Source organism: Mycteria americana, chromosome 11 (assembly GCF_035582795.1).
Source record: "Mycteria americana isolate JAX WOST 10 ecotype Jacksonville Zoo and Gardens chromosome 11, USCA_MyAme_1.0, whole genome shotgun sequence".
NCBI lineage: Eukaryota > Metazoa > Chordata > Aves > Ciconiiformes > Ciconiidae > Mycteria > Mycteria americana.
Window position 1 is genome coordinate 22,075,218 of NC_134375.1, and position 20,852 is coordinate 22,096,069.

At 53.9% G+C, this 20,852-nt stretch overlaps 1 protein-coding gene across 1 annotated transcript in view; it reads right to left on the bottom strand.

Annotated features, from left to right (window-relative positions):
- Positions 1 to 19,781, bottom strand: part of CHST13 (carbohydrate sulfotransferase 13) — a 34,013-nt gene extending 14,232 nt beyond the window's left edge. Inside the window, exon 1 of the mRNA XM_075514185.1 lies at positions 19,307 to 19,781. Coding sequence (XP_075370300.1) covers positions 19,307 to 19,400 — 94 coding nt within the window. The 5' untranslated portion in view covers positions 19,401 to 19,781. The remainder of the gene's footprint in view (positions 1 to 19,306) is intronic.
- Positions 19,782 to 20,852: the final 1,071 nt, after the last annotated feature.

The window sequence follows — 20,852 nt, forward strand, 5'->3', positions numbered from 1 at the left end:
CCCTGTGGGAGCCACTGGGGCTGAGCCGATTTGGAAGGAGCTCTCTCACCGGGTAGCAGGCCAAGTTTTTTCCTACATCTGCAGAGCTGAGGTCTGTCCCTAGACAGCTGATGGGCAGCTCTGCCCTTTGTTCACACTCCGGCGGTAGCAGACCGTGCCCCTCACGCGTGCTCAGAGGTAGCAGGCAGCACCCGTGCCCCATCCTGGCAGGTACGCTTGGCAGCAGAGCACACAGGGCACGAAGCGTTTTGGGGAGACGGAGCATTTCAAGGTGAACAGCAATATTCAGATGGGCACAAGCAATGGTACAAAGTAACCAGCCCTATGGAGAACAACCAGAAGAGGTGTTTTCTGATCTTTCCCCACGCCTCTCCCATGCACGGCACTGCTCCCCAAGCAGTCGCATTACAGAAAAGGGGAGAGCTCAGATATCGACCTGCGACAGCCCCAGCTGAGCCCACCTCGCACAGCTTCCACGTGGCAGACAACAGATCCCTTTGGAGCAAACGCTGTATTTGACCTCTTTTGCTTATCCTGGGGCTGTGCCAGCGAGCGGTGAGCAGGAGGAGTGATGGAGGGGAGCTGGCATCAACTCACAAAACTCTGTAGCTCTAATATTTACAATACAAACGTACGTTTCTTGTTCCAGACCCACATCCTCCGTAGCTCGGGAAATGCCCCTGTGGCCCTTCCCATCATTGCTTCTCTTTGCACGGTGTTTTTCTCCCCAGTTACGGCTTGTTCCGTCTGTTCTGCCTCCTGACAACATCCTCTTGCAGAGGCTCCGAGCAGCCACAGGCGACCATTCGTTCCCGTCAGCAGGTGAGCAGCGAGTGACTCCCGTGCAGGGGCTTATGTGGGCATGGGCAACAGGTTGCCACCTAACGCAGCCCCGTGCAGTGTGGTCACAGGCAGACCCACCGCCGTCCGCCTCCGATATTCCCCCTGCTGACGAGCAAGCCGGTGATATATAACCCAGCCTGTTCCTGACAGCCTGCCCTCTGCTCTGCAGGCCAAGCCTCGGGAAAGGCTGGCTGGCTCTGCATTTCTCTCTGCTGAGGTAGAGGCGGCGTAGAGTCTGTCGGAGACGTCTGTCTTGGCTCGCTTGTTAGGGAAAGGGAATAATCCTCCGTTCTCCATCAGACCTGCCCCTGCCAGCTCCTCTCCCATTGCCTGCAGCAGAGCGACAACCCGGAGCATCCTGGGGAGCAGCGGGACCTTCCCCTCGCTTGCTCCAGAGCATTTTCAGACATTAGAGCAGAGCCCAGGGGCAGGATACCACTGAGCTGACTAGCTAGGGACGGCTGAAAGAACTGCACAGGGTGCCCACGTGTCTGCAGCAGGACCCAGCTAATGCCCCGGTGCCGTACACCTCTCCCTGGAGGGACGGGCAATGGGAGCATTAGGAACAGGACCTCCAAGGGCAGCCCAAGGTCTGTAGCTGGTTGTATCCCTGCAAGAGTCCTGCAGCAAGTCCTTCCGAGATAACCCAGCCGGGCTAATGTAGCGTATCAGAAGAGCAGGATTAGAGTCACTGTTGACGATCCCACTTCCTTGAGCAGGTCAGCAGGCAGGCACATCCCTGTCCCCTGCAAAACCACCACGTGGTTTAATGATAACCTTCCGTGTCACTAGCTGAGCCACAACCCCCAGGCATTGGCCTGGGACCTGGAAGCTCAACTGTCCCTCTGAAACCCCTGGGTAAGTGTCTTCTCTCACCAGCACTGCATCCTAACTCTCAGGCTCAGAAACTGCCTCCAGGTAGCTTGGTTTTGGGCCATACCACTCTATTTTCAAGCACAGCCACCACCTGGATGCTGTCAGGCCAGTTATCCCTGCCGGCAAGGCCCCATCTCCAGCCAGGTGCCATCTCTCACAAGGAGCATCGCAGCAGCTTGGCAGCTGTCACTGGTGTCACACCCCGCCAGGAGCACGGACAACCAAAATATGTCTGTTCTCCCAGGGATGGGGAGTAAAACACACACGTGAGTCTGAAGCTCATCTGCTTGTCCATCAGAGGGCTTAACGAAGGGTATTTCATTTCTCCTACCGTTACGAGACTGCTGCTATGAGTTTGTATAAGGCTCAACAGCACCCACATGACACGGTGGGCTGGAAAACACGTACCTGCTCACTCTGGGGCTGAGCAACAGATCACTGGAAGTTTTGGCTCAGGTGGTGCAACACAGCCTTGCTTAGAGGTCCTGCTGAATCAGCCAAGCACAGGATCGTGCCCAGAGACACGCCGGTACCAGCAGCCCAGCCTGCCGGGACTGCTCCCCACGGGGAGGGAGAATGCTCCAGTTGTAGTCCTGTAGTCCTGACTTCAAGCTGTTTCATTCAGCAGAAATTAAACCAACCGAGTGACTTGAACTTGGCTGGATGAGACAGAACCGAGTCCCAACAGCACGGGGATTCTTGAAAGCTTAGCTCAGGCTTTTTTTCCACCGCTACACATTTTCTACCATCCCCCCTAGCCCTTTTGAAACAGCCAAACCAAATAATTAACCCCCCCGCTCCCCTCACCTCCCAGCACTTAGAAACTGCAGAGGGCTAAACAGAGATGCGTTGCGAGGAGGTTACCCACAAAGCTAAGGGAAAGAAACCCACAAATAAAAGCAGCTCGGAGGCAAACCTGAGCGGGGCAAGACAGGACGTGCACATGGAGGAGGTTTAGAGAGAGAACAGCCCACGTAAAACAGGCACCACAGCCTGCAGCAGTGACAGACAAAGCTCCTCTCCCATGGGCTCGGACGGATGAACCCGCACACATTTGCACATGGGAGAAGGTGGTTTTGCAGCACCACAGGCACCAGGGTCACCTAGAAGTGATGTTACAGCCGCACTGATAAACACCATTTCAGGGCAAGGCGAGGGAGGGGTGCCGAGGAGGGATGAAGGCTGCACAATGGTCCACCCTCTTCCTCTTCTCCAGTACCTGGCTAAAACACGTCCCATCCCCATGGAGCCGATGGAGGGGTCGTGCCAGCCCCTATCACACCGACTCTCCTCCCCTGGAAATCTCCCCCTTTTCCCCAAATGACTCGTTTGGCTTTCTGGGAAGCTCCTTAAGGCCGACTCCAAGCAGCCACAGATGGCTCTTGAGGGGCTTGGGATGGGCACCCCCTCCCAAGCACCCATTTTCAGCCCACATCTCTGCTGATGAGGCAGCCCCAGCGCGGGGCTCTTTCCCAGCCACGTTCCTCAGAAGAGGTACCGCAAGCAGTGACCTCTGAGGTGACACTTCCCATTCTGAGGACGCCCAGCTGTACAAACCTCCTAGACAAGAGGGAAAGGAGCATTTTCCAACCTCCTTCCACCAAATGCACATGCTCCACAGCTACTACTCCCTGAGACAAACCCTTCTGCAGCGTTTCCAGCCTCAAACCACCCAGTTCCTACACACGGCGAGATCTGAAGGTATTGGGGATCCCCTGACCGCACTGTTACAAGGTGTGCATGGGCTCTCCCCAATGCCCAAGATGACTTCCTCTGGGAAGGAGATGAAAGGAGGTGTAACCCCTAAAAATACTACCCTTGTTTGCAGCAATCACCACCTTGCAGCTTCTCCAGAGTCCCAGGGCTGTGTGGCACAACTGGATGGTAACGGCAGCCAGGCTCCCTGGCACTAATGACAGTCTCCCTCTAGCCAAGAAACACACTCTAAGAGGGGACAATGAGTCACTGTTTTACATGGGATAATTCGACGGACTGCACCGTCTTTAACAGGAAAAATCGTTCACTCTTCTCGGGATGCGCCCTGCTGGCTGGAAGGCAGCGGTCCATGGGCAAGAGAGGGACAAGGAGGTGTGATGCCTCCAGGAAATGTTAATTCAGGGTGTGGACGAAGGTCCTAAGCTATTCTCCATAGAAAGTGATGGATGAGAAGAGCCACGCAGAGGGGCGAGTACACGTCCTGCTCTCGTTCCAGCCAGACAGGGATGGGACGAGCCTGCCAGAAGCAGCAGCGGTTGTGGTTGAACGTCTGAGGGTGGAAACGCACGGCCCCAGGGAACTGAAGCGGGACCAAAAATCCAAGCACACCTGCCTCCACCTGTGCGTGAGAGCCCTGCTGTCTGCAGGCAGTCGTCTGCTGTCTGGGATCCTGTGCCGGGGGCTCACGGGACGGGAGTGCCTCTGGCATGGGGCATCGGGGGACGGAGCAGCGGCAGAGCTGCATCACCTGCCTGTCTCATATCGGGGCACTTACACTATCCACAAAGCGCAAATTGCTCCCAGCACGGGCCCCTCACGCACAGAAATATGAGGGCAGACAGGCATAAGGACAGCCCAGGAGCCCTAAGCGTATTAAATGCACTCACGCAGTTTCCAGCCTGCTGGCAAAAGGCAGACGGATGCTCCCTGCTTCCTCGGTGCGGGGTTGCAATGCTCCTTGTTCATGACTGTCACCTACCCATAAACGTTTCCATACTTGATGACTCATGCTGGATGCAATAAAACCGCAGACGGCAGATACGGGGCATTCATTCGGCCTCCAGCGCAAAGTGCCACCAGACTTCAGGTTTCTCCATCTGGATCCAGCTCGACACAGACACGTGGACTTTCATAGGAAAATGCCTCAGCCCAGCCACCCAAATGCTGTGGCAACCTTTGTAGGGCCGGCAATGCCCCTGTGCCAAGAACAACAGCAGACGCCTCCTTGCAGCTGACCTGACCTCCTTCCCAACCGCAGTCTCCTGCTGGCTGTCCCCCTTGTCACCGACTTTTCAGTATCTTCTCTTCTAGCTCAAACATGTCCCGACCAAGATCCTGACCAAGAATCATACCTGAACTGGGCTTTCTGACAGGTGACAGGCAGGGCCAGCACAGAAATGTGACAATAAGACCTATTTCATACCACCACCCCCATCCTCCACTGAAAGGATCCAGAAAATACCTCTCCAACAGGCAGCTTCTTCATCCTCGCTCCTTGGGGTCTGCTGTCCCTTTGGCACAGACCACGGCTGGAGACAGGGCGCTGGGCGAGATCAACCACTGCCGCACCACAGCCTGCGTGCCCCATTCAACGCCACACGGGGCGTGGGATGGGAGGGGGGCACCGGTCCAACATTCAGAGCTATTTGGTTTTTTTTCCCTAAACCACTAAAAAAAGAGGGGTCTCTGCTGACAGCGCTCCCAAGAAACCTGGCAAGCACTGCTGACAATGTAATCTCCACTGTCCATTTCTATGGTTTACTCTTACAGATTTAAAAGACCAAAAAAAAAAAACCCAAAGAGGTTTACTCTTACAGATTTAAGGGGAACCGGCGCTGACTTCTCACCACCCGAGGCGTGCAAGCACTCCCGGCCGCTGCAAAGCTCGCGTGGCCCTGCGTGCAGCCCCCCGGCAGCGCCCGTCGGAGGGGCACTTCCCAGCAGGCTGCTGGAGCACTTGCGTGTCAAAAGAGACAATGGACTCGTGTGTGCGTTTTGCTTCTCGTGCCTGCACGACAAACCCAGCCCACAGAGCTTCGTATTTGCAGTGCAAACTCAGCACTCTGCAGTTAACGCTGGAAGCTGAGAGACGACTTAGCATCAATGCATTTGCAGCCAACTCCGTCTTCCATATGCTGTACACAACTGCTCAGACAGCAGCCACAAAGGCGGCTGGGAGATTTGAGGGGGTGTCGTCAGACGTATGTATTTTTTTTTAAGCTGCTACAAAAAGAACACGAAACTCCTGACGCGAGATTGGGTCTGAACATCCTGCACTACTGCAGATTTCTACTGCATGTCACACACACTGGGCAGGAAAATAATTATCTTTCTAACTTTATTTTTTGCCTCTTTTTTTCCCCCCCTAACAGGAGACTGCTCAGCCTTTAACAACTGCCTGGAAGAGACTCCTGAAACCTGAAATCCCTGCTCTGTCCAGGCTTCAGCCAGATGACTGCTTTTTAGGGAGCGCTGGCCGTACCCAAGCCAGCGCAGGGACCGGCAGTCACTGGCTCCAGAAGCAACTGTGATTCACAGATCTGGCTGCTGGACATGCTTTAGAACCACTTGAGCATTATTCTTGATGCTCATGATCCTGGGAGGTTTACTTAGGAAGAAGTTATTGCCATTGCCATTAGGAAGAAGATATTAAAATTACATACAGAAGTTCCTTGTTTTCTGTGAAGCCTCATGAAAGCTCTTTCCCCTCTTGACTCGTGCTTTCTCGCACAGCTTACTCTGCCTTTTTGTTTCTGAAGGTAGTTTTTCTTCCTTTTCCAACGATGGCACCTCTTGGATCATCACAGTGTCACCAGCCATACCCAGGCACAGGGGCTGGCACAGCTGGCCCTTGGCTGTTTGGCTCCCTCCTCCCCAGAGACGGGGTCTGCTCGGGCTCTGTTTTTCAAGGAAGGCTTTGTTATTCCAATTTAGTCAACTTGAGTCAAGGATCAGCCAGGGAAACTCTAATCAAGTGATGGAAAAGGGTGACAGCTATAGGATTAGCTCACAATAAATCATGCAGAGAGGGAAAGAAAGAATCCAGCTGCTTCAAGCAACCTGCCAAATGCCACAGCATCGTCTCTGGGGATCAGAGCAGGACCAGAGCCAACGGCAGCTGGTCTGGACACTCTGTCCCCTTCAGTGGTTCCTCCGAAACCCACACGTGCCCTCGGTGGCCGGAGGCTCTGGTCACCTGGTGTCAGCCTGAGGCAGATGTCAGGAAGGTTTAACAGAAGGATCACGGGCATTTGAGGTGGTGGGATGTATTTCACTGGAGCGACATGCTCAGCTCTCTGCTGTCACAAGGAATGCAATTGAGATCTTTATAGGAAACAGAAAATTAACAGCATCCGGCAGGAATATGGCCTCTGTGAGCAAATAAAATATCTGTGCATGAGCACCACGCAACCTTCTGTTTTCAAATGGTTAACTCCTCCTACAAACCAAGCTAGAAGCTTTCCAAGAGCAATTTCTCTTCCCCATTATGCCTGTCGCCCTCCTGGCCCCAGCTGGCTGCTTGCATATATAATGCAAGCCTGAACTGCCAGCATTTCCATTCCTTGTCAATAAACTCCTCCTTTCCAGTCTGCTGCTTGACAGGAATTGCAGCAGAAGGGCTTGTGCTGGCAGTGCCAAGGCAGAGATCCCTGCCGGGATGCACAGGGGCTGATTTTCAACTGGCAAGGCTGCAGCAGAGACCCGCCTCTGCCCTGCACGCCCGCACGCTGCCGAGGTGTCCGTACCCGGCAGGCTCCCATGGCCGGGGCAGGCTCAGGCAAGCCACAGCTGCAGAAAGCTCTTGGGCTTAGACAGCTGCATGGATCTACCAAGCCAAGAGCCCATCTGCACCAGCCCGCCGCCTTCTGCTCAGCTGCCGAGGCCACGGCAAGCCAGGGTGCCAGGGGATCAGGCTGGACTTGCTCAAAACCTGCCCGCAGTCAGGCCGATACCGTTTGTGCCCTCTGCGTGTAGGCTACCTACACACATACAAGAAAAAAATTGAGTTTCTCTAATGCCGTATGGCTCAACAACTTGCCTGCTGAATACGTTTCAAGCCAGCTTGTCAGCTCCACGCATCTGGAATTGATGAAAGCCCCAACAAGCAGATTTTGGAAAAAACGCACACTCAGCAAACCCTTCCCAACGCACCACCTTGTACACAGCCACTCCTTCCCCAGCTCCGTTTCACGTCTCTCGCCCCTCTGCTCTCGGCGGGGCCGCTGAGGGTCTGCGTCCTGCCGTTCGACATGACGGCAGGTCGTTAGCCTGTGAGACTCTCCGCCACGAGACACAGAGCAAGAGGCTTTACGATGCGTTGAAGAGACGCAGAGGAGGACAGGAGCTAATTACAGCCTGCTGGAGACTAGGGAGAACCATCTCCAGCACATAACTTCCCATCGCATAACTCCTTGTGCTACTTCTGCTGTGTATTCTGCTATTCTGCTGTATCTTCTGCACACGCTGGAGCGTGTCCAGAGAAGGGCAACGGAGCTGGGGAAGGGTCTGGAGCACAAGGCTGATGGGGAGCGGCTGAGGGACCTGGGGTTGTTCAGCCTGGAGAAAAGGAGGCTGAGGGGAGACCTCATCGCTCTCTACAACTGCCTGAAAGGAGGGGGTAGAGAGGTGGGGTCGGTCTCTGCTCCCAGGTAACAAGTGATAGGACAAGAGGAAATGGCCTCAAGTTGCGCCAGGGGAGGTTTAGACTGGATATTGGGAAATTTTTCTTCACCAAAAGGGTTATCAAGCACTGGAAGAGGCTGCCCAGGGAAGGGGTTGAGTCCCCATCCCTGGAGGTATTTAAAGGACGTGTGGATGAGGTGCTTAGGGACATGGTGTAGTGGTGGGCTGGGCAGTGTTAGGTTTATGGTTGGACTCGATGATCTTAAAGGTCTTTTCCAACCTATATGATTCTGTGATTCTGTGATTCTGTGATTTAGTAGTGGGCATTGCCTGAGGCCACCACAGAGCCCTGTCTCCCCAGCCAGCATATTTAACATCTCCAGTGTCACTGCAGCACTGAGACGCAACTGATCCAGCATCACTGGTAGCAACTTGTCTGAGTGGTTGTTGGATTTATCTCCCTGTTGCTGGTCAAGCCCTCAGAATGGCTGTTAGCAGCTGGTCCTCTGAAGACATCTCTTTCTTTTTTACAGGGCATGAGCAAGATCTAATGGAGACCTCAGGAAGAAGGGAACCGGGAGCCTTGCATCTATGCCCACCCAGCAGCGGCCACTCACGGGCAACTGAAGCAAAACTCCACCAGCGTCAAGTCAGCCTTGTTCCAGTCTCACAGTGCCTGTGTCTGCTGATCCTATTAAGCTAAAGGGAAATCAATCTCTCCGATACTGCCAGGAGTAAACTTGGAAAAGACCCAGCTGTGAATATGCTACCCCTGCACCCTTGCCAAAAGGAACAGCCCGGCTCTGCAGATGTGTGCAGGACTGAACTCGCCGCCTTCTCGTGCCATGGGGAAACATGACCGTGCCGAGACGCTCCCCGCGGCCAGGGGAGGGGGGCAGAGCCGCACGCTTGCAGGGCATCACGTAAGAATGGGGATGGGGAATTGCTGAGGAGCTTCTGACCTCCAATTAGTTTGTGCTCATTTCCCAGGTCCCTGCCTTGAAGAAAGCCCTCTGGGACAGGGGAGCCAGCCCCAGAGACACCTCCAAACAAACATCACCTTTAAACCTCGTGTCAACATTACCCACCTTCCTGCAAGGTCAGTGAAGCAACATCTGGCCAGAGAGCAGGTTTGGCTCAAGTTTCGCGTTAGCAGTGAGGCTGCAAATCCACAGGGAGAGCAGCGTTCCTGCGGACGCCATTCTGAGGGTCGGCTCAAACCCGCTGCCGCTGCTCCCTCCCCGGAAGGGCTGGGAGAGGAGGCAGGAGATGGAGGGCTATTAAACAAGTGGCATTTAAGAAGAGAAGAATAAGCTGTGAGCACTGTTGTGACAAGAGGCCAGGACTCGTGGCCTCAGTGTCCCTCCATACCACAGGTGACAAGGTGACGGGAAAGGACCCACGGGCCACGCCATGCCCTTTGCACTGCCGTGAAGGTCCAAAACATTCAATGGCACATCTCCATGCACGCGTACCGTGGGTAGGGTTGCCAGCACCTGCCCATCTGCTGTGCCCAGGCTAGAGGCTTGCTGATCTGCCACCTGAGCCGCTGCAGAGACGGTGCCGCCTTCAGAAGAGACTTTCTGGGGAGAAAGCAGCTTGAAGCCCAGCTGGATAATGCTCTGAGGAAGTCTATGAAAATTAAGTCCCATTATGAAAAAGCTGCGTCTCGCCAGCATCGGGTGCTTCTTCAGCACAGCAGGTCTCAGCACCTGTGCTCAGCCACGGTTTGTTGCCGTGGCCACGTAACAGACTCATCCCAGCATGACACCAGACTCGGATCCGGGGCAGCGTGGTTTGCAGCATCTCCCAGCTGCGGAAACAGCTTCGCAGTGTGACGCACCACCACGAGGGTTCGGTGACAGCGATCAGGCAGAGCAGCACCCCTGGGAACGCTGAATGCGTTTGTCTTTCATCCCTCCAGCGCATCAGGGAGGGTCATTGGTAAGGCGGAGGGAAAGCAGGACGTGCTAATAGAGAGGGAGGTAACCAGGCTTGGAGGAGCCAGGCTGGGCTGTCCCCGGGGCTGGGAAGGGCTGGTGCTCGGAGAGCCCAGCTGTAGGTGCAGGAAGCTCTTGCCGCGGCGCAGGTAAGGACCGGAGACTGCACGGGGTGGTGTATGCGACTGGGACAGCAAAAGTAGGCAGACACTGAATCCGCGTGCACTCGCACCCTCAAAACCAGGTCCTTGACCATTTTTAATAGCAGACGGTGATTTTCATCTCAGCATAGAGCTGCCAAAGGATGTGGGTTATGCGGCCAGGCTTTCCTGCATGGGTAGATGGTGATGAGCCACCTTGGCTGCGGATGTAGCTGCCAAACCCAAGGGTGACAGAGCGGCTGCCATACTAACCAGCAGGGAGAAAAACTGCTTTCTTCTCCCAGGAAAGACCAGCTCCCAGCTCTTCCCAGCCAAATGCCCATCAGTCTGCCTGCCCATAAATTTACAACTGTTTTATCTAATCAAAGCCCATTCAAATATTAAGAGTTCAGGGGCACTATAGGGAAAATGGGAGCAGCCAAGCCAGCCGGCCTGTTCCTCTGCCAGGCTGCAGGAATTCCCCACTGGCTGGCTCAAGGCTGGACACCTCCGTGTCCTAAAGCTAAACCTGCTCAGTGCCATCCCAGCAAGCTAAAGGGAATGGATTTGCACAAGTTGAACAGATTTTGAATTCCTTCTCCAAGGCAAGGAAGATCTGGTCTATCTAGAAATAAAATTCAGGCTTCTGCAGATCTTTGCCTCTGAGCCTTCAAAAGGTGGGAGCTGGAACAGGTTACAAGGCAGGGATCTTCAGAAAGCATATTCACCCCAGCTACCCCAATAAGGGCTGCTGCAAAGGGCCTGGGAAAAATGAAACCTGCTCAATAGCATTCAAAAGCGATGTTGGGGGAGAGCTTAGCTTCCCTCACACTAACCTGTCCACCAGCAAGCCAGCATAAAGATGTCCCCACATCCACAGGTCCTGCCAGGCTGGGTGGGTCAGCAGGACAGCACCAGCTTCAAGACACATCTCCGATGGCATGGCTGGGGTCCAGCTCCCACGCAGTGCCCTTGCACAGCCGTTCACAAACTTTTCATACCGAAAGGCCATTTTTTAGGCAGCTGCCCAGGGCGAGCCACAGCAATGCCCGGGGCTGACGCCGAGATGTATTGGCCAACTGCAAGGGAGCGTGCGTGCACAGGGCAGCGTGGTGTGTTTGCTTTTTGCAATCGCTGTCCTGTCTGCGGGGCTCAGACTGTGGGTCCAACAACATCCCTTGAAAGCACGCTTCAGGGCAATACTGTACTGTGTCAGATTCAGCGCAGCAAGAGGGTAGCAGAAATGTGGGAGCTGTTAAAGGGTGGGGTGGCAGTCGAGGATATTAGCTGCTGCGGGTTCATCTGGCTAGGAGGGCTCCTCGGCTTGCATGGCTCCATGCAGAGGGAAGCAGGCACTGGTGGCTGCTGAAACCAACCGTGCTGCCTCCTGCGAAGTCTGTAGATGTCCCAGTGCCTGGCTGGTGCCGCTGCAGCCCCGTTTGCTGACCAGCCAGCGCACCGCGTCTCCCGACGGCACGGGGCTTGCGGTGCGGTTGGCACTGGGGAATGTTGGGCATCGCTTCTGCACAGGACCCGAGTCGCACGGAGCCACTTCTCACACCGTGTCCTTTGGCTCCCCTTCCCTTCCCTGTTCTCACGCACGCTGCGCGCTCCCTCGGAGCATCACGCTCTCCTTCCAACACAATAAACGAAGCATTGGCTTTGCTCCCTGGCTCGTTAAAACTTATAAGAGAAACAAATCAAACCACACATCCTGGTGCTACCTCCTATACTGTGTGATCTCCTGTGAAGGACATGCAGAAAGAGGAGTTTAGCTGAGCAGTGGCCAGCCAGCTCCCGGGGACACAGAGCAACTCTTTCTTCCCACCTTTGCCCATGTAGGACTTTGACTTGGACTGAGATTTTGGCTTCCCAATGGAAGACAGAGGCAATTGGGAAATGGAGAACTGAGCGAGTCCAGGCTAGAGAGGAGACATTTGGGGGTTCAACCCTATTTATCAGAGCTCTACAACTGATTTTACTGGATAATTTACTGGAATTACGTGGGGTGCACACCTGCAGCAGAGCAAAAACTGGGCTGGTCAGAATAAACCTCGACAGCCAGCAATGAAGCAGGGATCCCGGCACCTGGAGATGAGCACCAGGGAAGGGGGACATCTGCACAGGGCAGCAGTATGCGTAGGGTGCAGTTAGCAATACCTGCCACGATCCAGCCCTGCTGGAAGGGTTGTACTGCCAAGGAGGCAATTGAGTTTGAAGAAGGGAAAAATTAAAAGATTCATGTGAAACAGTGGAGAAATCACAGAGGGCTTGCAGTTGAATATAGGCCTGTCCCAAAGCTGCAGATCCAGACAGGAGACAGGGACGGGGTGTCCTGGTTTACAGCAGTGCAAGCTCTGCAGATGCAGGTACGTGTATGGAAGAGAGCAGACTGGTCTGAACTGGACAGCAGGGGCTGGGAATACAGGGTTCAACTCTCCACTGACACCAGGCCTTCCCTTCACTCATGAATGATTTTACTGGGGAAAAAAAAATTACCCCCAGCTCTTAGGGTAGCTCCATTTGTCTCTGTTCTCAGCATCAGTGCAAGCCGTGCAGCGAAGGCAGGACCTAGGCATGGCGATGTTCACCCCAGGCTTTCCAGGCCATCGGAGCTACTTGGTGGATGTTCCCTCCCTCTCAGACCACTAATAAGTCTTCAACTGCCTTTTAACAAGGAAAGTTTTGGGCATTTGCCCAGCTGTGTCTCAAAGCTTCAATGTGAAACATCCCCCCCTTGGCCCCACAGAGGTATTTGGGGAGTTAAGCTCTTCTTTGGGTACTCAGCTCTGAGGGGGAGTAATGGGAGTTAAGCACCTAATGCCTTTGTAGTTTCTTGGCTTCTGATAGCAAGTCCTGGGAAAGACAGCTGTGTTTGCACTGGGATTAAGATGGAGGGATTGTCATGCACTCCAATCAGATGCTTGCAGGAAGCAAGGACCAAGAAAGAAAATCGAGCACGTAATAAATCCCAGCACCCCCAGGAGTGCCTTGGCCACTGCGTGAGCGCTCGTCTCCCAGCCTCAGACCTGACTGGTGACCGCCAGAAAGCCCCTCCTGCACCAGCACAAGCAAAGGTCCTACTGCTCCCCCGAGATGTTTTTGTGGAGTCTTTTTTGCAGGATAAATAGGAGCGTTGGGGTTTTGGGAGCGGGGACAAAGCAGAAAGCCCAGGTGCAACATTCTGCCAGAGAGAAACAGCCGGGCTGGGATGCCAGAGGGATGCAGGGCCAGCAAAGGCTGGATCCACCTGGCAGAGCCACCGAGACGCGTATCTCCTGCAGCCGAGACACGTATCATCTCCTGCAGGCACAGAGTTAACTCCCGGCGTGCTAAGCCCCCTCCTTCCCCCTCCCAAACCTCTTGCAAGCATCAGAGATTCTCAGGAAACCGTAGAAAGCCAAGAAGGACTAGAGAAAGCATTCCTCATGAAAAGCCTGGCCCTCGGGAGCAGATGGGCTTCATTACTGCCCTGCTCTCAGCATTGGACCGGGCAGATTTTTCTACCACGACAGGTCACGGCTACAGCATTTCATGTCTTCTTCAAACACGGCAGATCTGAGGGCTTTCCAGCCCGTGTTGCCCAATGCCTCGGCCGACAAACATCATTGTACTTTGAGCACCGGCTCCCCGAAGGGCAGCGGCTGCATCCTGGGCGTCACAGCACCGTGACCGGGAATCTGAGGCAGGCAAACTGCCCCACGACAAAAGCAAACAAACCAAACCAAAACAGAAAAACCAACACCATCTCAGAGGGCGTCTTAGATTTCACATCCCTGCCCGCACCTGCAGTGTTAGCCAGGGCAAAGGCAGCGTAGCCCTCATGATCTGGAAGGCTGAGGACATGTGTCAGCCAGCTGCAAACATGACCCAGTCTCAGAAAGCCTTCGCTGGCCGAACCGCGCTCACGTCCCAAGGCAGTGTCTGAATTTCAGCCTGAAAATACCTTTAAACAATGGGGAGGAACTGAGGTCTAAAATAGGCTCTTTCCTGTTCTGAAAAAAAAAAAATCCCTGGTTTGTAAAGGTTTGATAATATCCAAATGTGTAAGTCGCTCCATTCAGGTGAGGTCTAGGTGCCTTTGTAAGTTCAGGGACTAGTGCTCTGTGGGACCTCAGTCAAATCACCTATAACCTCTATAATCTCTATAACTCTATAATCTCTCTCATAATTTGTCCTCCCCGAAGGGACAAATCTTTAGGCACAAAGTTGGAGCTGACTGATAGTTCGCGAGAGCAACCACTGACTTCGGATGCATAGCTCAGAAAACTTGAAAGGCCAGATTTGCAAAGATCAGTAGCAAGAGCTTCTCCAGGACCTGCTGGTGCTGAGAGATGCTGGGCTGGGCAACAGAAACCATCCCAAAGCTGGCAGAGAGTGGTGGCAACGGGTATCTTCCGTACGCACCTTGGCACATCACAGGGCTGCTAACCACACCAGAATGATGAGGCACCGTTTCCTGCCTGTGATATGTGCTACATGGCGGTGGTGTGGCTTCTGGCATTGCTGTTCATCCTCCTGTAACAGCCCAGTCCTCCTCTCTCGGGCTGGTGAAGTGGTACCTCCACCCCAGGAGGAGCTGGAGGAGGCTTTGCTCTACCAGTGCCCAGAGGAGATCCAACTGGTTGATGCAGGAGCAGATAAGGATGGAGAGAGGGACCTTGCTGCTTCCCTGCTCGCAAACCTTTCTGGAGCGGTATCACAACCTCGGCGCTACTGTGATCCTGGTTCTGCTCTCTCTCGTTGTGACAGAGTCAGATCGAAGGCTGAGTACGTCTAACCCGCAAAGCCCCATGGAAATCCAACAACTCATGCTGACAGCAGGTCATGAAAGAACATGGGGAAGGAAATCCAACAACTCATGCTGCTAACAGGTTGTGAAAGAACATGGGGAGGGCAGAAGCCAGTGCTGCTAAAAAGACGTAAGAAGTAACAGCTGGATGCTGCAGTCGGACAGAATCGCAGCAGAAATAAAGCAGCATTTTGAGATCAAGGTATTTTCCTTCTTTATTATTGGAGAAGGTGATTCAGTGCTGTAACTAACTGGAAACAACAGCAAGCGGAGCTCTCCCCGTCCCGCTGGCTGCCTCTGTGCAAGGTCTGCCTTTGTCCCCCCCAGTCACCTCCAGCACGCACAAGTCCCTGGACTGGGCACAGGAAGGATGGGGCAAGAACAGAATAGCCCAGCTCTTATGCAAGGGTCTCTTGGGATCAGAGTAAATGATCTCACCCTCCCTCCTTGCCTCAGGCTCCCAAAGGTGCCTCTTCCTCCAAACACTTCCGAGATTGCAAGGGGATTTTTTCTCAAATAACGCTGGTCAGAGATAGAAGCCTCGAGAGGAAGAAGGTTACGTAAAACGCTTCGTATCGCACCCAATCGCCTCTCATTAGGAAATATGTTCTTTTGGGACGGAGGAGCTGCTTATTAACTGCTTAGGAGACTGCAAGTTCACGCACACAACCCTCTGGCCCCTCACTACCAGCCTGAAAACTGCTCTCTGGATGTCAGTACATTTTGCCTACTCGTGGTTTCCCCCGAAGATCTACCATTGGGGTGGCCCCACAGCACTTTTAATTAAGGTCTGCAGAAGCCACAGGCGCAGATGCGCGCAGGGCCTGACCACCTGCCACTCACCTCCCTCTGCCTCCTCCAGATGTTCTCCCTTCTCTCTGCCCCACATCTGTACTAGCATAGTCATCCCCAGCTCCCCACTGTTGCTAAAATCAGTGTGGCTCCCCTGAGAAGGGCAGTGACCAAAGCTTTGATGTAGACAAGGATCAGCAGCCCCTAGCATTTACCACTGTGCCAGTCTAGACACGCTACGACCGGAGTTAGATGAAACAACGGTCTGAGAGCCTCGCTGCCTATTCCCACCTTCTCTATGCAGAAAATGTATGGTGTGCAGAAGTCAGCATAGCCACCACTAACGATGTGCCATCCCTGGAGGAGACAGCAGAGGAAGATCAACTCAGAAGATGGATGACAATCACGTCAGGCGGGATCTCCTGGATGGCTGTGGGTTGACACCAGTACAACCAAGTCCCCCCGATGGACCACGTCACTCCCGGCACCGAGCTGAGATCACGTGAGGTTTGCCCAGGAGCTGAGCATACCTACCCACATCACCAGTCCAGATGCAGGAGGACCTGGAGATGCTGAAAGACGAGGGCTCCAGCCAAACCCCGTAACTACCCACTGTGGCGGTCTTTGTAAACTCCACCTGAGAGTGTGCTCGGCACCACTTTTACCTTCCTGCGACGCAGACATGCTGCCCCTGGCCACGTGTCTGTGAGCCTGGAGTGAGATAGCTGAAGGCCACCAGGACAGACAGGTCATCACTGACTTGGAAGTGAGCAGGGGACAGTCCACGGGTGCCGCTGCACCCCACGGCCCGGGGAGAACAAGGACTACAGCCCCCCGTGACCGCTCACCGGTACAGCCAGAGGCAAGGAAAGCCAAGGTAAAACAACCGGGGATATGAAGTCAGCGCACGCTCAAGCACACAAACCCACATGTGGATGCTCTCCCCGGGGAACACTGAGACTTGTCTCACCCCTCCTGAGCGCCAGTGAGGTTGGCAAACACACCCGAGCCCCCTTCTGCCTCCAGGAGGTACAACGGGGGATTCTGCCACTGACTTCAGTGCAAACAAGTTCAGCCCAGCACCAAAATAACCAACTCAGCGGCATTTAGGAGCAGAGTTATTTCAGCACACGCTGGTGTGTGGGTGTTCCTAGGGCAGAACAAGAAAGCCTTATTTCAGCACAGCCATGGAGTTCAGTGCAAAGCACTCCAGCGCACAACTGCCCGGATGGAGTTAAAAGTGGGAAACGCGAACGGAGGCGTTAATTCCTGCTCCCCGTGCCCTTAGCACTCTCAAACGTAAAGGTTTCTGGTTATATCATCTTTCTTCCCATGTTGTATTCCTTGTCCTGGTCACAGGATGGTTCGATCTCTATGTGCTGTTAGCAAGCATTAGTTCAGCACGTTGCACGTAATGGACTGTGGGTGGCCCGGGAAAGGCGACCTGCTGAATCCTGCTAAAGATGGAGAAAAGGATCTGACTGCTCCCAGGGGAAACTCATAGCACCGCTGCTTTTTCTAGCATTTTTCTTCATTATTATATAGAACCCAAGTGACACCAGACAACTAGAACTCCAAATAACCTCAAGGCAACCATCACTTTAAAGATGACGTTTTTGTCTGCAAATTGTTTATCTATTATTGTAACTAGTAACTTTGAAAATTCAAGTAATTGGCCTCTGTTTGCTTTCCTTTGGGATAAAAACCAAGAAGAAGCAATTTTTAGCTTGCTCCTTTTCTGTATATGGTAATGAACTTTCCTCTGCTAGTGTGAGTTTTTCACAGAACTAAAGAGGAAAGGAAAAACTGTAAACTGAAAAATAATAAGGGAAAGAAATGGCACAAAAATGAAGGCTGGACCCAGGGAGGCAACTTTGTGGCTAGAAAGCAACCAGATTTTAGAGAACATGAATGTCACTTTAATTTGCCTCTTTTGTGAACCATAAGGGGCAAATCTGCAGAGGGTGTTCCCCACCCTCGCAAACGGGCTTCCACTGAGTGACGAACACCACTGGTTTCCTCCAGGTCAGGATCCCGACCCCAGACCTATCACCATCTACAGCACCTTTCAAAAATCATACTTGCCCCATACCAAGGCAACAGGTCTGCAGCCTATTAAGGGTGTTGCATTTCCCAACGCCTCAGGTAGCCAGCGCCTCTCAAGGGAGCGTTCCAGATTCTGAAATCCCCCAAACCCTTCACGAGATGCCATCACCATTACTGTCACCTTGTTTGCTCTGACCTGATGGGAACTCTGCGTGAAACTGTGTTGAGATCATGCAAGGGATTAAAGTCAAGTGAGCACAGAAAGTTCTGCTGACTCGGACATGCAGAAGTCTCCTTTTGAAAACCAGAGTCCTGAAAAGTGCCACATTTTCCAGTCAAATGCTAGAAAGCGACTCCAATATAAAATGCAATCGTCTCTCTGTTAGGAGCCCTGGAGATTGGAGCCAATTCAGTACTGGACTTTTTACTGAACAGTCCCAATACTAAAATAAGATGCATATATCATTTCTTTAAAAAAAAAGTTACTAAGGAATAAATACTGATTGCGGTCTTCTGGGATTACTGCATTCATCTGATAAACTTCACATGCTCTTCTAGAAATAACAAATGCTTGCCGAAACCTAACTCCTCTTCAATCTTATTCAGCCAACAAGTTAAGCCTTTTTTTTATTTTTAGGAAAAAACACATTAAAGTGATGGAGCAGCCCCTATAAAAGGAAAATCACATTTCATTTAGTCCACACTGATAAAATTCCACTAACGTTGCAGGCAAACCAGTCTTCTGAATTTTAAGATGTAACTTTAAAGGCCCCATTGATGGATTGCTGCTGTAATCAGAAAACATTAGTACATTGTTAAAACTACAGCAATTACCCAATAACCTCTCTTAGGGAAGAGGAGCTAATTTCCCCAGAAGAGCAGCAAGCAGGCAGGGAAATAAATAACCCCTCCAGTACAAAAGTGTTTATATTTTAGTTCTGTTATTACTGAATTGTTTCCCAATGTAGAAGATATTTCTAAGAGCACGCACTAAAGAAGTCCTTTGAGCAATTCAACCAGATTCCCCAGGACTCTCGGTGACCGTGGGTGTGAAACAGGCACTTGTGGAACAGAGCAGCTCCTCTATCTGCCCGAACCCCAGCACAGCCCCGGCGGGACTGCACGAAGCCGTGCGCAATTTCATGCCCTGCTTTCACTGAGCGCAGGGCCGGTCACCCAAAAGAAACTTGCTTTAAAAATGAAACATGAATTTCATTGCAAAACAGCAGCGCTGCGACGGCAAGCCGCTCGCACGCTGCAAGCAAACACGACCGCGAAGTTCAGTGCTTCCAGCCGCGCAACGTGCAACCTCCGGGCGAGTTCACCGCCTGACCCGAACTTACGCTCCCCCCGCGGATCGGCCCCTCTGGACCAGACACCGGCGCGATTTCGGTTGCCGGCGAGGGGCTGACCGCCGCGCCCGGCGCGCCGACCCGCTCCCCGCCCCCGCCATCCGTCCCGCGGACCGGCCGGGCCCGCGGGGGTCCCGCCGAGTCCGCAGGCAACCCGCCGCCCGGGCGCGGGGCCGGGGGACCCACCTGGGCTGAGGCTGCTCTGGAAGTAGAAGACCACCAGCAGGAACGAGCCGAGGCCGGCGGCCAGCGCCAGCCGCGGCGCCCGGCTCCGCCGCATCCTCCGCCGCGGCTCGGCGGCGCCGCGCCCCGCGGCCAGGGCCCGCCGAGCGCCCGCCGGCCCCGCGCCGCCCCGGGCGCCGCTCCGCGCCGCGCCGCGCCCCGCCCCGCTCCGCGGCCGCGGCCGGGGCCGCCTCGCCTCGCCCCGCCGCCGGCAGGAAGTGACAGCGGAGCGGCTCAGCCGCGGGAAGGGGAACTGGGCCCCCCGGGTGCCCCGCAGCGCCGGGGCTGGCGCTCGGCGGCCGGCGGCCGCGGCGCGGCTCGCCCCATCCAGCCCCGCCGAGCGGCGGCGGCAGCGCAGGGGGAGCGGCGGCGGGGCCGGGGGGGGTTTCCTCGCCCGGTGCTGCCTCCGCTCCCTGCCGGCGCTCGGAGTAGGCGCGGCCCCCCCCAGCTCCCGGGATGGCTCTAAACTCCTCGCAGGGGCAGAGAAAGTTACTGATGTGCTGGCAGGGCTCGGAGTTCCCTGACGGCTTTTCTCGGCACGCTCGGTTCTCCGTAAGCATCACAAAGTTTCGTGGCATTTTTTTTTTTTTTTTTTTTTTTTTTTGCTCACCCCCTGGCCCTGCAGACTTTAACTGAAAGCAGTAATGCTTCTGACTGGTTTTAACTCAAGCAATGAAGTTATATGGAAGGAGGACATAATTTTCTACTGATCTCCTCATGTTTTTGGAAAGCGAGAATGCAAAGCTCTCTTACCACGTCCTCTAACCTCCGGGCTCTGTAATTGCAGGCAAAACAAGCTCTGAGCTTCTGTTGCCCCACTTTTGAAATAGCAGTAATGCTGTTGACCCACCTCTGTAAAACACTCAAGATCTACTCAAAGGCCACCTGCCAAATTAGAAACTCGGGCTGAGAGCTGGATTCCCACTGACAACAGGCAATCACTGCTTCTCTCTTCATCCCCCAAATACTTAGCTTTAAGAAAAAGAGGACAGCTCAAGGAGGAGCCACTGCGAATGACTAAGAAAGCCTAGGTGTGTGCACATGCTGGGCTTCATTCTGCCCTCATTTTAGGGGACAGTAAACCAGGAGAAGGAATTCATTGCAGTGAAGGAAGCTGGAATGAAATAAGAACCCGAGCAGTGCCTTGCAGGCCAAGCTGAGCTATCACCATGGAATTACGCAGCTCTTTAAAGTCCCTGTTGGGTGGTCTAGAGAGGGGCAATAGAAATGAGACCACAGCTGAGACCCTAATATACTTACACCTCCTTGCAAGGACACACCAGTGTCTGCAGTTACCAGTTGGAAAGATAAGCCCAGCTCCTGAGCGCTGTGCCTGTCAGATGTGCGCAGGGAGGGACTGGAACCCCTGCCACCGGGGAGTGAGACAGCCAGTGCTCGGGGAGAGTTGATGGCTGCTGGCTGGGAACGGCTCTGCAGATGCAGGTTGCGCTTCGTTGCAAGTGGTGCAGCAATTTGGGCCCCCTTGGCGAGCGTGCAAAGAGCCGGGATC